The sequence below is a fragment of the Gossypium arboreum genome, chromosome 5 (assembly GCF_025698485.1).
Source record: "Gossypium arboreum isolate Shixiya-1 chromosome 5, ASM2569848v2, whole genome shotgun sequence".
NCBI classification, from domain to species: domain Eukaryota; kingdom Viridiplantae; phylum Streptophyta; class Magnoliopsida; order Malvales; family Malvaceae; genus Gossypium; species Gossypium arboreum.
In genome coordinates, this window is record NC_069074.1 from 5,087,235 (window position 1) to 5,105,399 (window position 18,165).

At 30.1% G+C, this 18,165-nt stretch overlaps 2 protein-coding genes across 2 annotated transcripts; one reads left to right on the plus strand and one right to left on the minus strand.

The window, feature by feature from the left end:
* The first annotated feature begins 2,549 nt into the window (after window positions 1–2,549).
* On the plus strand, window positions 2,550–3,431 carry LOC108451013 (AT-hook motif nuclear-localized protein 17-like). The gene has a single exon (XM_017748751.2). It carries the CDS (start codon window positions 2,550–2,552, stop codon window positions 3,429–3,431), a length of 882 nt encoding a protein of 293 aa, XP_017604240.1.
* A 6,353-nt stretch (window positions 3,432–9,784) lies between these two features.
* LOC108450220 (uncharacterized) lies at window positions 9,785–11,896 on the minus strand. The gene is made up of 2 exons (XM_017747744.2): window positions 11,556–11,896; window positions 9,785–11,288 (listed from the first exon to the last, which is right to left on the minus strand). Exon 2 carries the CDS (start codon window positions 11,251–11,253, stop codon window positions 9,970–9,972), a length of 1,284 nt encoding a protein of 427 aa, XP_017603233.1. The 5' UTR covers window positions 11,254–11,288; window positions 11,556–11,896; the 3' UTR covers window positions 9,785–9,969.
* Window positions 11,897–18,165: the final 6,269 nt, after the last annotated feature.

An 18,165-nucleotide genomic window follows, 5' to 3' on the forward strand; every position in this document is an offset into this window, starting at 1 on the left:
TTAGTCTAGCGACAATAACATTTTATTGTAAGTACTAGAGTTTAAGTTCAATCTCAAACAACCACATTCTCCTCCTCCAATTCTAAAAAAAAAAAAAATTATATTTTCGTAAGTGACGAGAGAAAGAGTGACTTGAATCCAAAATTATATGTCAATTTAAATATCATAAACTTAATTAAAACATTTAAAGATAATAAGTTAAATAAATATAAACTTTTTTATACTTTTCGTCAAGTGCATTTAGTATTAAAATAAAATTTTGATGTTACTTTATTTGACATTTTCATAATTCAACTACTCAATTAATTACCTACAATAATAAATAACAAATTTCAATTGAAACTTAGTCTTAAGTAGTATTTGATGTTTTCTCTAATTTAATTAATGCATTTAAAGGTAGGAATTAATTAAAGGAAAACCTCCTTTTGTTATTTCTCGTCAAGTGCATTTACTTTCAAAATAAAAATGTGATGTTATTTTATTCCACATTTTCACAGTTCCACTATTCAATTAATGACTTATAATAATAAATTATAAATTGGTATTTATTTTAGGTAGTATTTGGTGTTTTTTATGTTAAGATTCCAATGAAACGTGATTGTTGGGAATATAATGATCGGGAATATTGTTTTACAACGTTTAGTATACATCAAAATGTATTGATTAAAATTTCAGGACAATTACATTGTAACGTTTGGTTCACTAAGTACTTTCCTAAAAATATAACGATAATTTAAGAATTTATCCTTATTAAATGAAAGATAATATTCAAGTATTTAATTTTTATAATAAAATTTATTCTTAACAAATATTTGGGTTAAATAATTAATAATAAATTTTAATCGATAGTTTTGAACTTTTTTATTTTTAATTTTAATTAAAAATAAATATGTTTCAAATTTGTCTTACACATATATTTTTAAATATAATATTGCATATATAAAATTAAGTATATATAAGTTTGTTTTGGAATAAATTTTTAAAAATTAAAATCATGTTTCATTTTAGCTAAAGGCTAACCCATAGTAATGTAAAAAAGTTCATTTTAGGTATTACTCTAAAAAAATTATAAATAATTTAAAGCTCAATCATGCAAAAGGTTATGATTAAATAAGAGAGCTAAACCTAATCTTAATTTTTTTTCCTTTTGGTCATAAATATTCATAAAAACTATAATAAAATTGAATTTCAATTAATACATCGAAAAGAAAAGAGAGAAAACAATAGAAAATAAAGATAACATGTAAACGATATACCATATAGATGATTAAATATGCATATAAAAATAAAATTAGAGAAAAAATTTACATGCGAAAAATTTTGTCTTAATATTTTTTTGATGAATTACAATAACAAGGTAAACCCTGAACAACAAACACGACTGGCGTGACTTGAACCCAGACCAAACCTAGGAGGGTAAACAACCTGACCATCAAACCATCATATGAGGTTTTGTCTTAATATTTTTTAAATTTTCCAATCTACATTGAAAAGTAGTTTTCTTATTTTTTTTAAATTATTATGGGAATCACATTGTCATATTCGTAGGAAAGTAACTACCAAATGTTAGAACCATTTTCCAACTTATTAAATTTCTAAAAAAATGATCACTTCTTATCATACCAAATACAAATACCACGCTATCTCAGTGATTAATTAATGAATTATTAACATTTAGAAATTTTCTTTTAATTTTACTAAATCCAAAACAAAAGCTCCTATCATTGTGATAAAGAAAATATATGTTACTATTATATAATTAAATTTAAATAAAAATAAAAATAAAAACAAAAACATTAATGAATACTACTTTGAACCAGGCTGGGATGGCTTGAAATAGAAGTTAGAGTAGGTATAACAAGAAGAAGAAGCGTCATAAGCCCATGATTTTTTAGGCTTACTTCAGGATGAGTCCAAACCTATGTTGGATTCTTATTTGCAGTATAAGAATTCAAATTTTTATATTTCGGTTTTACATGAAATGCATATTTTATATATAAACTATTTAAATTTACACGTGATTATATATTTGAAAGGTCAAAAATAAACATAAATTTCAAAATCATAAATATGTATAAGATTTTTAATTTATCTAAACAGATTTAATAAGACAAAAGATAATTGTATTTGCTGATCATAATTGTTAAGTGAGATGATATATTTTTTTTACTATTAGAATTTCAATTTTTATCTTGAGTTGAATATAGAATAATTTTAAAACTCGTGACTAAATCTACATTTTTAATTAACCTATCCAATGTAAAAAATTAATTAATTATCTAACTCACTCATATGAATATCTTGAAAATAATAATTATTTAATTAGAGTAAAAAAACCCATAAAATTAGAATTAATATGGATTAGCCCAAAACTTTTTGGAAAAAAAAATCGTAACCCATCATTGGATAGGACCCTACCAAACTTTCAACGGGAGGTCCCACTTATTGTACTTAATATAAACGATGCCTATAAAAACCCTAAAAAAGCGTAAATTGCTATTTTTTTTTATTAACTTTTCTCGCTTTTTAGTCCCACGGCTCTGCGCATAATGGCGGATTATAGCGGAGCTATCTCACTTTCTCAAGCGCAAGTCTCCGACGATGACTCATCGGAGCACAGCCCTAGGTGTGTCCCAACTTCCCCTGCATTTTCTTCCAAGTCTAAAACTCCTACCAACATGATTGTCACCCTTGATCATCACCATCACCAGAGGAAGCCTAGAGGTAGGCCTCCTGGATCCAAAAACAAGCCTAAACCCCCCATTGTTATAACTAGAGACACTGACTCTGCTATGAAGCCTGTCATTCTTGACATCTCCGCTGGTTCTGATATTATTGATGCTATTATCACCTTTGCCCGTTCTAACCATGTTGGTATTTGTATTATCAATGTTATTGGCTCTGTATCAAACGTCACCCTCCGCCATCCTGTTTCTCAAGCGCCGGCACTCTCTCTTCATGGACCCTTCGGGTTGCTCTCTTTGTCTGGCTCATACATTGCATCTACTACCCTATCTTCTTCTACTGAAACGTCCCAATCTTCTCAGCCATCAAGCTCACCCTCGCCTAGTTCCTTGTCTTCCAATCTGTCTTGCTCTTTTGGTATAACTCTTGCAGGTGCACAAGGGCAAGTGTTTGGAGGGATGATAGGAGGGAAAGTAATAGCAGCAACGCAGGTGATTGTGGTGGCTGCTACTTTTGTAAATCCTGCGTTTCATAGGCTGCCTTGTAAAGGTGATAATGAAGGTACTCATCAGGAAACCAAGCATTGTATTCACGGTAACGTTGGTGGTGGAGCTTCTGGTGCAACCGAGTCATGCTCTTCAACTGGCATGTCCACGGCTGTTTACAGTGCACCATGTCCCACTCCACTTAATTGCCAGATCTCGCCCGATGTTATGCCTTGGGGTCCACCCTCACGTCCCTTTTGAGTAAATGAAGGACTTGTGATATTCTCTACATATATACATTAGTCAGATTTTAGTTTTAACATCATCTCAAGCTGAGTATGAGAACTATTCTGGGGGTTTTGAGCTTGTATTTATTTATCTTTCCTTGATATAATTTGAATGATAACTAGCTTTATATATATATATATATATGCACTTTATAATATAATTACCTTCATACCTGTTAATTGTTAAACCATATAAAAATCACTACCATCGTTCTCTTATCTTGATCATTTTGGAACTTGTGTTCCTTCTATCACTGTCTACAGTTTTAAAAATTGTATTTACGGATCATAATTCACAAGAAAAAGGCTATCTACTTTTCACATGTCGTAAATAAATAATCAAAAAAAGAAGACAAGTATGACATGCGACGTGTCTTTCGGGGTAGTAGTTCCCATAGTTTAGTGTTGCTACAGAACAACTGAAATGTCACTTGTTAAGGGTTGAAAGCTAGGGTCTCTAAGCCCAACCTCTTTCCCTGGGGAAGGACCCATTTCTTTTGACATCTCAAGAAAGAAGGCCTCAGAGAATAAGCCAGAGTGACATACACAGGCTTACATACAGTGTACTTGAGCAACTTGACTCTTCTATACTGTTTTTGGGTAACTTTTTTTTTTAACCAGTTTCTGGGTAACTTTCAACTCGTTACTGAGCTCTGTCTTTTATTTCTTGTCCCCTCATACAGGCATTGATCAAGGTGCTTTTGTGTTTATATCATATTTATTTTCATTTTACTTAACTCTTGACCAAATACTGTATGAGTTGTCTTAAATTTTGTTCTTTTTTTTATTGTCAACCTTCTTGTCCCTCAATTCCTTGCTTAATAATGTTACGATTAATCACAAGTACATATAAATCCAATGTAAACTGGATAAAGGATATGGAACATATATTTAAATTATAAATTAATAATTTATTATTAATTATCCATGCACTATCAATGAATCAAATAAATAATATATATTTAATTTTTAAGTTCGTATTGTTAGGTTTTCATCTTGTAAGCTAATAACAGAATTTAGGTACCTTCTTTTATTACATTAATATGCAATGCAAAGCAATATGCATCCAGATATATTAATAATATGATAAAGATATCGAATAATACTGTGTAAAATAGTAAAATATCGATTCATATATTATATATAGCTATATACATAATTAGATTTATGATCATACATATGAATATGTAGTGTTTATACATGAGTGAAATTCTAAGTTACTGTAAGAAACAGCGCATGGGTTTTGCTTGGCTTTTAGCTGTTGCTTGTATACAAATAGTGCATGATACTTGTCCCCTAGTTCCCCGCTGTCAATGATGGACATGGAACTGGATGAAGATAATCTTTCATTTTCAATCACAAGAGAAGAAGAGAACAAAATTCAGTCAATATCAAATGAGGGAGAGAGGGGGGGTAACTTTATGTGCCTCGTGAAAATAATGAGAATAAGAGGGGGTGAAAAGGAGCAGGAGTGTGGAATGGGATGGGATGGGAGTGGGTCCTGTTTAAGGTGATGGACGTCACTGCAGTGAGTAGAGAGTTGAGGAAGAAGAGGCACGCGAGGTCAGAAACAATGTTGGGTTTTATCCCAACGTGTCATTTTCACGACCAATCTAATCTAACAGTAAAAAGTAAAAGCTGCTTTGACTTTGGTTATTTTTGGTTTTGAGGGGAAAGTAAAACAGAGAAAGGAGTGGGTGTTGCTCAATGCTCATACTTGGTGCTTCAAAGGGTAGAAGTAGTTGAATATGTGGGTAACATGGAACTTAGGCTTCCCATTGGTCACTCCAAAAGACTTTGTTGAACAAAGCATATGGGAAGCCCTGCAGGTAGGTAGGTAGAGAGTCCCGAGTGGCTTTAAATTCCAAAGGTATGTTAAAGGCTAGGGAGCTTAACTAGTTTGCCAATGTGAAAGGGGAGCATGCATGCAGTGTTAGAAATTCATAACTCTTTCATTGGGAACTGGAATAATAATAATATATATAATCTATATGTTGATGGGTTGAGTGAGCTTATGTCAAGCAGAGAATTGCTGTGGGTGGGTATTTGTTTTGTGGGATACGTTTTACCTTACCTTACAGAAGAAAGAATTAATGAGTTGAAGATCAGAGAAAGCGTGAAAAGCAAGTAGCTATTCCAGAAGCTAATGCTAGATTGGGATCTAGCTTCGGAGGAAGTGGCAGCTAGGGTAGGGGCCTATACGTTGGCTAGGGTGACAGATTTTTATTGTTCTTTTTTGGCACCAAAGGAGAATCTTGTTAATCAAAATCCCAAATGTTACTGAGTAGTCAAAAGCTTTGCGTATTTGGTTGCTTCGACGGAACAACTAACAAGTTACGCCTCGTAATTATATTAAGGTTTTGATCATTATTCATACTAATACAACATATTGTATAGTCAGTCCACCACTCAGATTAATCAGTATTATTAACGGCAGATACTTTAATTATGAAAAAATTTATTCAAAACCTCAAATTTGGAATATTTTAGGAAATAAATTAATATATTTTTACTATGAATCTTTTTATTCCATAGTTTTTATTAAAAATAATAATGTTTTATTTATTATTAAAATAAAATATAGATTATATTATATGCTAAAATAATCATATTGTTAAATTAATATATATTTCAATTAGTATAAGTAAGCGTTTTTTCCAAATTATACACAGTTATAATTATAATTATAAAGGAAAATCAAATTGGTTATCAAACTTATACCAATATAATTTTATACAATGTTGACATATAGTGAGACATAAACTAAAATAAATAAATATATTTGCGAAAAAGAAAAAGCATTAAACTAGGATTACATTAGAACTATACACCCTCAAACAAAAGATATAAAGTGCAATAGTTATCGTTGTTTAATAAACTCCTCATATTCGCCGATGGTTCCTCATGAATAATCAACTACTCTATTTTACCTCTGGCTTCTTTTGTAAGACAATTTATGTCGAAATTTTACTTCTCAATTCTTAAAACACTAATTCTGTTGAAACTTTACTATAATTATTATTTGTTGCTAGAAAATTGTAAATAATAGTTACCAACATTAAATTATAAAAATAAATATAAATTGAAAATCAACATATTTTATACATATAAAATGATATTGGAATCTGCTATCATAAAAATTCAGACACTAACCTTACTATTAATAACACCTCATTGGCAGTAGGTTAAATTTTTTTTTTAAAATTGTCTTTTATTTACATTTTTAGTACATGGGGAATTTTTAATTTAATTATAATATTTAGCTCTGTGATAAATTTTTTTTTGAGATTAACTACAGTAGTCACTGAAAAAAACCTGGGCTTTAGCCTGAAATATTAAACCCAATAGTATCTTTGAGCTTTAGATTTGAAGAAAGGTTGGACCTAGCTGTGATTTTACAAAATGGACAAGGGACAGGGCTCATTCAAACATAATTCTACTTTTTATTTATTAGTAAAAGCTTTTCTTTTAAGGAGATTTACTACTAAAAGTTTTAATACCATCCATAAGTTATTATTCAAAACTAGCATTTAAGTCCGACTTTCAAACCCTTACCTTTCAATCTACCTAATAATAATAAGGTCAAATTATTTGTTTGTGTTAAATTATATAATAAAAATTGAATGTTAAAATAGGTTCTAAGTACATATAAATTTTAGAATTTATTTATTATATTTTTACTTTTAAGAATTTAGTCTTTTTATTTTTCGGATTTAAAATCTAAGTTCAATTGTTACCACCATTCAATTATTTGGTGAGACAATTTGAAATAATAATAATAACCCGCTTGGTAATGTAACAAGAAGATGACATTAAAAATATTGATTAAGAAATTTTTCTTAAAACCACTAATTTGAACTCGTCATGATTAAAAATTTCTATTGAAATAGTTGCTTAAGAAAATTTGATGTCAACAATGACATCATAAAAGTAGAGAGACCAAGTTATGTTAAAAATTAAAAAGAATTAAGCTCAAGTTTTAGTATAGTCTAAGGTCCAAAATTAGAATTTAACTATTATCTTATAATATCAAGAAAAAAAAAAACAATGCAAACTTAAAAGAGATATAAACCCACATGACAGTCTTTATGACTCGTAGGGTAATCAAATTATATATAACCACAATTTTGTAAACGAAAAGTTAACAATACTAACTATTTAGACTAATTAACAATATTATAAAAATATTAAAACTAAATTATGTTAAAATTAAATATTAATTTTAGATATAATAGATAGATTAAAACTAAAATTTAACCATTTTTACTGACTTGTAAAAAAAAAAAAACATGAGTGCTCACAAGTCAATAAAGGACCAAAACCTTCCTTTTATATAATAATGGTAATGATAATAATAATACTAATACTATCACTTTCAAAAATAATAATAACAATAGGAAGAATATTTGATAGATTGTCGGTGCATAAATTTTATATACCATCAATAAATAATAATATTATACTTCATCATTAAATCAATTAATATATATTGAAGGAAATTGTAATAATTTTATTTGGACCTAATTAAATAATAAATTATTATAAATAAATGCTATTAAATAAGATTTTAAAACTCGAACCTAAGATGTTAAATAAGATCGTTATTAGTATTTATTTATAACAATTACAAATAATATTTAATTATATTTAAATAAATTTATTAATATTTATTTTAGATCTTTCATATATTTTGTTTAATTTAATAATAAAACATCATGTTATTACTCAGTAATAACATATAAGATTTATGGACCGACAATCTATTAAATGTTGTTCTATAATAATAACAATCTATTCTACTTTATATATAAAAGGAAAGTTCTAATGCCTTCCCAAAACTTGTCCAAGGTTTTCTTTTCTTTTTTCCTTTTTCATTATAAATATAAATGGTTAAATTTCAAATCTGGTTATTAAAAAATAGTGAAAAAAATATCATATCGTATTTGAGTAGTGAAAAAAATAGTAAAAGGGGAAAGCATAATGGTTGAAGATTGAAGATGAAGTTTGGTAGGCAGAATAAATGGGTGTGTCAAAAAAAACCTGCCAACATACAGTGTCAGCCAATAAACTGGCAACAAAATTGTAAGCATAAGCTGCCCCCCACCATAGTTGGTATGTATGAACGATTTTCTCGTCACCTCATCAATTTAAAAGTAAAAAGAGAATGAAGTGTTAAAACATCATTGGCAATAAACACTTGATGTTTTCAAGTGCTGCATTGGATTCCAATTTCTTTAAATAAAGAAATAAAACAAAGTGAAATGTGTAGGAAGAGGGGTGTTATCCTTAGATCTGATCATTTATATTAAATGTGATAAAGCTAAAACAAAATATGTATTAAAACATTAATTTTTATTTATTCAATTACATCAAAATCAGGGAATCTATTTATGAATAATTTTATATATTCAAAGATGGTTGCATCAGTGAGAGTTAAAACACTGGCTGAATTCCAGTGTCCCACAACCACCACATATGGTCAGTGCAGCAGAAGGATTTTAGTGGGGTTCAACAAATATATTTTTGGACTGCGATTTTCAACATTTTGATCATGACTTAGGGAACATTTTTCACAAATATCAAGATATTTTATTTGCATGCATAAATTTTTTATTTTAACATAATTTTCACTCTATTATTGGAAAAATTATCTTCTCATTTTAGTTTTTCCCCGAAAATAACATAAAAGACAAAAAAAAATTATATAGATGGAAACAAGAGAAGAGGAATAGTAAAATTGGTTTAATTTAAATAAATTGAGTAGTCGAGCATTCTTCCCACCCAACAATAATAAAAAAAAAAGTTATTCAGAAAATTTACAGAATTGGAAGTCCTTAGTTTGTTATTTTGGCAGATCAAGGAAAATGAATACATGTAAGGAAAAGGAATGTCGGTGCTCCTCACCAGTTTAATTTTATCCTAACCCAAAAGCAATAAACAAAAATGCCACTAAAATCAAATGTAATCATTGTTTCTACCGAATAAAAGCAAAACAAAATCATCACCTTCTGCAGAAGAGATTGCTTGCTTCTATCATTATTTTATTTACATTTTGGACATAATTTTTTTAATAAATTTACTACTGCAAAAAGCGAATGTTGGAGAGTGGATAAGAAGGATTGTGACCCCTTTGTTTTTTTGTTTTATAAAAATATTCGATTTGTGTTTTCGTGTTAATTCTACAATATCTGGAAAATTTTCGTCCGAATGATTGGAGATGAAGCTCAAAATCCATAAAAATCATTTCATTTTGTCTCTCTCCAAATTGAAAATACAAGGATAAACAGCTGAGAAATGGATGAGTTATTAAGATGGGGATGTTACAAATTATAAATTGCAATCTCAACATTTAAGTCAATATAAAGGATTTTAACAACTGAATTGCAGAGAAAACAAGGCGAAAGCTATTGTTGTTAAGACAAAAGAGTAGTAAAATCAATGTCAAAAGCACTACTTGTCAACTCCCTCAATTTCAGATAACATTTGCAGCCATCCCTGCTCCACCACAAACTTCAAAAGAAAGCCCGGCTACCATAAAAAACCCTGGACCCATCCTTCTTTTTCTCGTGTTCTATTTTCTTGCTATTGTTTTGAATCAGATCACCACGATCTTCGTGTTCGGGTTTGTCAAGATCCATTGGGAGTTTCATCTTAGCCAATGACTCTGTAAACTGTTGCATGCTCCTCATGTACATGTCTACTATTTGTTGTTGCATTGCCGACTGTTCTGCCTCCAAATTCATGTTCCCCAATGGAGCTGAAAACACTTGTTTGCTCGAATATTTCGACTCTTTCTCCTCTCGAGCTTCGCTGCCTTTCTTTGAAGTTGGGGTATCGGGACAACCGCCTTGGCTTGGATTAGTCTCGGTGGTGACCGATGTATTCGATGGCTCCCCACCCACACGACTCTTCTTCTCTGAAGAGTCAGCCGAGTTGCGATCATCGCTTAGGCTTGTAGTTGTAGAACTCAAAAACCCAGAATTCTGAATGCTCCCATTGGGAGAAACGGATCCTCCATGGGTTTCTTCCGGTGAATTTGCTGTCATTTCGTAATCTTGAAGATGCTGATGAGAGGCACCCAGTTGAAGGAAGGAAGCAATTCCTGGCCTCGGATTCAAACCGTCGAAGTACTCCGAAACCATTTGTTGATTCTCCCTAACAACATTGATATCAGGAAATTCTATCCTGGAATACTCAACAGGGTCTAGAATAACTTGGGATTCGGAGATTTTCCGGTCAAGCAATACCACTTCTGCTGATATCGAAGAATTGGTTTTTGTGGTTTCAGGGAAGGGACTGGTCTGAGGATTGAGAGCCATTGAAGTGTTCAAAGATAGACTCAATTTGACAGTTCCGGCAGGAGAATGAAAAAGATCAGTGGAAGAGAGGCTATAATCTTGAGTGATTTTACCTTTGCCAATAACTTGTGAAATTGGAACTAAAGCAAAGCCCAAAAGCTGGTCTTCCATGTAGTTTCTGGCCCTACTAAGCATCCAAATCTCACATTTGAGGACAGCATCTATCTGAGTGACTTTCATCATCAAGTTCTCGTTGAATTCAGGATTCTTTCCACCTCCATTGATGATTCTAGTAGAGTGGGTATCATCAGGGTTATAGGTGAGCGAGAACTTGGCATAAACATCTTGGTTGTCGTAGATACATATGTTATGAATATTCCTAGCATGGTGAACATAGATCTCAAGAATGCCCGAGAACTCGGAATCTCGGTCTGCATCATCTATGGTATTTGAATTCGGGTTAAAACGGAAACCAGATGATGTTCTGAAAGAATCCATGACTCGAAATAGGATTTGCTCTTTACAATTTCAATCTGATTGCCAGCAAAGATCCGGCAATTAAGAAACCACAGAACCAAAACAGAGGTTGATGCAGAGAAAAAAAAAAGGGTCAAAAACGATGCATTAGATGAAAACTTAATACAACCTAAACTCTATATTCCCTTTGAACTTGAAATTCTTTAGAAGGTTTAGAAGAACAAAAAATGCATGATTGAAGTGAAAAAAAAAAGCCTGGAGAGCAGAAAGAAAATTCAGAGATGAAAATGAAAAGAAAAAAAAAATGAACTTGAGAGATGAACCTGATTAAGAGCAGGGCATTGGAAGCTACAGTTTGTGGTTGTATATCATGTTAGGTTGAATGGTTGGTGAGGAATTTTAGCAAAGGAAGACGTGAATTCCAGGAGAAGCATAGGATAGGAGAAAAGGTAAGAGAGAAGAGCAGTGAGGAGAAGAGATTGAGTAGGGTGGGTATGGTAGTAGGTGGAAATCAACAGGGAAGATGAGAAAATCAAAAATTGCTGTTGATGAAGACGATGATGTTACTTATGCTTGTTTTTTTTCATGCATACGCTTCTACAGTTTTTTCTTATATGTATAATAATTAAAGAATAAAAAGTTTCTTTTTAAAATCAATTCCAAGCAAAATAAAAGAATAATTAAATGCCCTTTTTTATGGGGTGGGTGGATGATAGTGATTTTGGGAGAAGGATTGCTTTGCTTGACAATACAGCTTCCACTTCCTATGACTAAATTTGCTCCACTTTGGAAAATGGAGGTCCCACTTCGCCCCCTTCCTCTTAGCTATTTGCTTTGACATATCCCACTCTATTCCCTTTTCCTCTAGGTTAAAATTAAATTAAAAAAATTTCTGTTTTTGTATAATTAAAAATTAAATATCAACTATAATTATATTGTTTTATTATAATATATTTTATTTTTAATTACTTATTTCATAATTTCAATCTTATTAATATTAATTTTAAATAAAAATAAAAATTATAATTTGATTATTTCATTTTTTAATAAAAGTAAATAATGTATTTTTAAAAATAAAATCAACTTGATATTTTCAATTTAAAGAGTGTGTTTTATAATCCACAAAAATTAATCTTTTCAAATTAAAATAATAAGAAGAGAAAATGAGAGAAGATGATATATAATTGAAAATTATATATTTTTAAAAGTTTCATTTTCTTTCCTCTCATTTCCTATATTTCTATTTTTTCAACCCTTCAATTTCCCATATTTTTAATTTTCTTTCCACTCTACCGAACAATAAACGGTAGGGATGATATTTGTTTAGTTAAATCGAGATTTTTGGATTTTTTAAACCGACAATCATAATTTAGTTCGACGTTGTTTGATTTTTTGTGTTTCCATATTAATTTTTTTTTATATTTTTAGACTTATTTTGACAAAATAAATTTTATTTCATGGCTTTTCAATATAATTTGACAATTTAAATTTTTTCATAAATCAATTCCACTTTTTAAATATGAAATATTTTTATATAATAAATAATTAAAAATCATTGTATATTAAATAAAAATAGAATTTTGTTCGGTTTCAAGTAATCGTGATTTTTAAACTTGTATTCCATAAACAATCTAAACACTTTGGGTTAAGTCAATTTTCTATTTTGGAGGCTGAGCCTAGCCTAAGGGTATACTTGGTCCGAGTGGAAAAGTGGAATGATAGAATGGAGTAAAAAGTGGAAAGAAAATAAATATTGAATGTGATTGATAGGGAAGAAATTTTCATCTTATTGCATAAAAACCAATCCTTCAAAATTATAATAATAACATGAGAGAAAATCTGAAAGTATGGATGACAAAGGAGCGGGTTAGAAGTGGATGTTGTTAAATTTGCCACCACTCCACGCTTGACATACTCTACTCCACCACTCCTGCTCCAATATAAATGTATAATCTTGAAATTCACTACTACCTTCATGAATGTTGAATGCATCCATCCTCGTCCCACCCTATTTTACTTCGATTTAATTTTTGCTACGCATCTTTAATATTTTTAAAGTTAAGTAAATATTTAAACATAGTTTTTCAGAAAAAAATATTTAAATATAAAATATATGGATTTTTTCTATAATACACTGTTACATTCCTACTCTTTTAATAGTTACATGTATACAAAGATAAAATGGTAATTTTAAATAGAGGTGCAAACAATTATCATAATTGCTCCATATCTACTATGCAAAAGAAAAAAAAATTCAACCCTACCCCGCTTCACATCCACTTTTTTTTTTAAATCTACTCTATTTAGAGTGGATCGGTTCAGAATCTATTGAGCAATGCGAGTTTTGTCATCCTATATAAAAAAGTTGTATTTTAGTTCAGAAGTATGCATTTTTTGAAAGTTTCATTTTATTTCTTCTCATTCTTCAACTCTATTAAGCAATAGATAAAAAGAAAAATATTTTTTAATTTAAAATTTTCATATTTCTTACCAAACACACCTATGAAAAGAAAATTTATATTTTCCATCATTTTAATTTTTTTCACTTTACCAAGTAAAACCTAATAATGCGTTCGGTTAAGTAGAAAAGTGGAAAGATAGAAGGAGAAAATGGAAAAATGAAAGAAAAATAAATTGTTTGGTAAGAAAGAAAAGTAGAAGGAGAGAAAATAGAAAAGATAACCATTCCTTGTTGTAACACATAAAACAAATCATTTCATATTGGAACAGCAAAAGACAATAATGTTTTTCTTTCATTTTTATATTTTCTATCAAGCACACGTATAAAAAGAAAAAAGATATTTTTAAGGTTGTTATTAACTCATTAAATTTTAATTTTACAATTTTTTTCTATTTGCCAAGTTACCTATTTATTTTATTCAATTTTTAAATTGAATTAAATAAAATTTATTATGATTAATAAAATACATATAAAAAATAAATATTGGAAAATTATTTAATTAAAATAAATTCAAATATTAAAAATGAAAAATCATTAACTTAAATATGTAAATTTCAATATAAAAAAAGGTGATTTCATAATATATAACAAAAGAATGTCAAATACTTGACTGGTTGAAGGATGGTTTCATGAATGATATTTGGGAAGACATTAAAAGAAGAAATGTCTCCATAGTGCCATGCCAAAATGTTGAAAAATAAGATAAATCCATGATTGAAATGGAAGAGAAAAAAGGCAGCAACAACGAATTTATTTGTTTTAGCCCAAATATTTAAGAATGGGAAAACAAACAACATAAGCTCCAAATTATTTTTTTGAATTTGGATCCAAATATTTAAAAAGCGAGTGAGACATAATTTCGGCATTCAGCGACAAGGCAGGGTTGAGTAATGCCGGCACCATGAATACTCTTTTCGGAAGAATAATTTATTTTTGTTTCATTTTCACGTTTATTACTCGTTAAATTCAACAACTCCAACATCAAAATTTCAGAATGAAATTTATTAAATGGATGGTGGACTAGCAAATGGGAAAAATTCCTCACTCATGCTTGCTCCCTTCAATTTTTTTTTTTTTGAAAAATTCAAGTAGATTGGGTTGTACAGTTAGGTGAAGAGAGAAACAAACCAATTAACCATTCTTTGGTCAGCTCTACTGCTTCTCTCTTTCATTTAAGTTTCTCATTTCTGCCGCACTTTTATTACAGAGTATGGGCTTTCAAACAGATCCACCGACTTCTTCTAATTGGGCTTTTAACTTACACAAGTTTTGAGTTATTATTTATGAACAAAGTCATGTGAGTTATTTATTCTAAGAGCATTGTAATTAAAATTTGGGATACCCAAAGGAGAGTAGACAAATTAAAGATAACCCTTTGCTTAAGTGGAAAATATGTGAGTTGATGATGAATTTTCTAAGAATTAATTTAATGTTGGTAGTGCAAGTGTGATGAAAAGTTGGCATATACATGTCTCACACCAAGTATAACTGAAAAATGCCTACGAAATCACCTAAAAAAACTTCTACTGCTACTGCTGCTGCAAACATATTTGTGTTAATTGGGAGGGGTATGGGTTAGGGTAAAGTTGTTTTCTGTATTTATGTTATATACATTAAGAAATTTTAACATAGTTGACTGCATACGAGTCAGAAAGAGAGAGCAAGAAGGAAGTTGATAGGTTGCATTCTGGTTCGGCCAAGTAAAAAATCCAACCCTACAACCACAACCACATCAAATTTGTATAGATTCTCATTTTGGGAAAATTTAGGGCACATTGTAATACCCCTACCCGTATAGGGTACGAGGCATTACCGGAGTTTACAAATTAAATATTTTTTTTTATTCAATATAGCCCCTTTATAAATATCTAACCTTCCCTACAATATTAAATCGAGACCAATCCACATCAACCAAATCAATTCAACATATTTTTATGATAGATTCATGCATTTATATAAGATAACGTCATCACATATCTATAACCAAGTTTGTTAACCATACTAATGGCTAACTTTACATTCATTTCACGTTAACATTTACTTTGTTAGCTTATACATGCCATTGATTTCCAAAATAAAGTTTCTTTATATACCGAAATCCTGAGGTTGACAGTGTGATGTGTCTCCGACCAAATCCGACCTCCGAGCTCTGAACACCAAAACAGGGAAAAAGGAAATGGGGTAAGCACTTTGTGCTTAGTAAGCTCATGTAACAAGAATTATACTTACCTAATATTTTCAATACAATACAATAAACATCCATATATCCATTCAATGCATTATTACCCTAATATGTACAAACTCAACATTCAAGTTAGTACAATAATTTCCATGTACCAATAATATATATTATGATTGATGAGCTCGTCAATACCATGATTTCCATTTCCTTGTTATTTTTCCATATTTATCTCGTTGAATTTCTTGGAATTTTCGATGGATTTTCAGAGGTACACTTTTAGTGTACAATTCCGGGTCTGTCAATTCATATTCATGTACGCACATTTTCATTTCAGAGAGCACACTTCCTCGAACCTCAACCTTGCAAAGGATTACCACCAAAGCTAAATCCTCGCAATTTAAACTCATAGAGTATTGTCGGGATTACGAGTCCAGCTAAATCCTCAGAACGACAATTACTCTAATGAGCTTGGATCTGAATTACTAGTCCAAAGCTAAATTGGACCCTAATTCGGATTACCGTCCGGCTAAATCCATTTTACACATATTCTTCGGAGGGCTATATCAAGATAGGATCACCCGTCCGGCTAGATCCTTTTACCGTCAATTCCTTTTCGAAATCCATCAATTTTCCTTTCATTCAAACGAGATTTCTTCCCATTTTATCAAATATATCAATGTTTCATTAATTTTCATACAATGAACACTCAAATCATATTCACATCAATAACATACAATCTCAAGCATTTAAGAATATAATTCAAGTTACACGAACTTACCTTGATACTTGTTTGTAAACAGTAAAAATCTACTAATCCCGAACTTTTTCCTTTCCTCGATCTAGCTTCGTATTTGAATCTTCTGGATCTAAATAAATAAATTTAATTATCAATTTAATACATTTCATGTTCATATGCAACATTCTCTATAATTCAACTATTATTTATAATTCATTCAAAGCTGTCTACTTGAGTCATAGTCACTAAATTATTTATAACTTGAGGTACGGAACTCCAAATTAAGATCCGTTAATTTTACCTGATACTAGACTCATATATATTTTTACCATATAATTTTCAGAATTTTTGGTTTAGCCAATCAGTACAGTTTATTCTTCAAAGTCACCCCTGTTCTGTTGTCTAACAGTTCTGACCCTTCTTCACTAAAAATAAATTATCTCTTTATACAAAATTCAAATGATGTTCTCGTTTGTTTCTATTAAAAATAGACTCATTAAGAATTCTATACATATAAATTTAAGTCCCTAATTATTTTTATTAAATTTTTTATAATTTTTCAAAGTCAGAACAGGGGAACCCGAATTCATTCTGACCTTATCTCACAAAATTCATTATATCTCAAAATTTACAAATCCATTGCTTACAATATTTCTTCTATGAGAAACTAAACTCAATAAGCTTTAATTCAATATTTTGTTCATCTTCTAATTCGATTCCTACAATTTTTGGTGATTTTTCAAAGTTAGTCTACTGCTGCTGTCCAAACTATTTTAGTGCAAGCTGTTTATTACCATTTTCCCCCTAAGCTTTTAATAAATGATAATTTCGTCCCTACTCAATTAGCCTCTCAATTGAGCTGATTTTTCTCAATTAACAGTTTATCTATCACCTTAAACTAGTTTACAACCTTTAGGAATCAGAATTTCAGCAATAGACTTTAATTCCAAACATTTTCACAATTAGGTCCTAAAAATCAATTTCCATTGAAATTGCCTAATAAAATCATCTCATAAACAAATTAAAGCTTTAATTTCATAATATTTCATCATAAACTTACATCACTCAACCATGGTGACTTTCAATTTCATCCATGAAATCAAAAACTAATGAATTTAATAGTAGGACCTAGTTGTAAAAGTCTTAGAAACACAAAAACTACAAGAAAAAGGCAAGGATTAACTCACTTGGTGCAAAAATTATGAAATACCAGCTTAGAGAACCCTCCTATGGCGTTTTTAGCTGCTGGAATTGAAGAGAAATGAAGAGAAATCTAGATATTTCCTATTTAGTCCTAATTTTATTTAGTTAATTTTGCAATATTCTAATTTTACCCTTAATTTATCAATTTTTCTGCTGATTTCATACCCTTGCCGTCCAGCTCAAATAAATTTTGGGTCTAATTACCTTTTAAATCCTTTCTCATTAGGCTCTTAAGCTATTTAATCACTCTAGCAACTTTTACACCTATTACAATTTAATCCTTTTCATTTAATTGACTACCCAAACATTCAAATTTCCTAAAGAAATTTTAATACCACATTAATAACATTT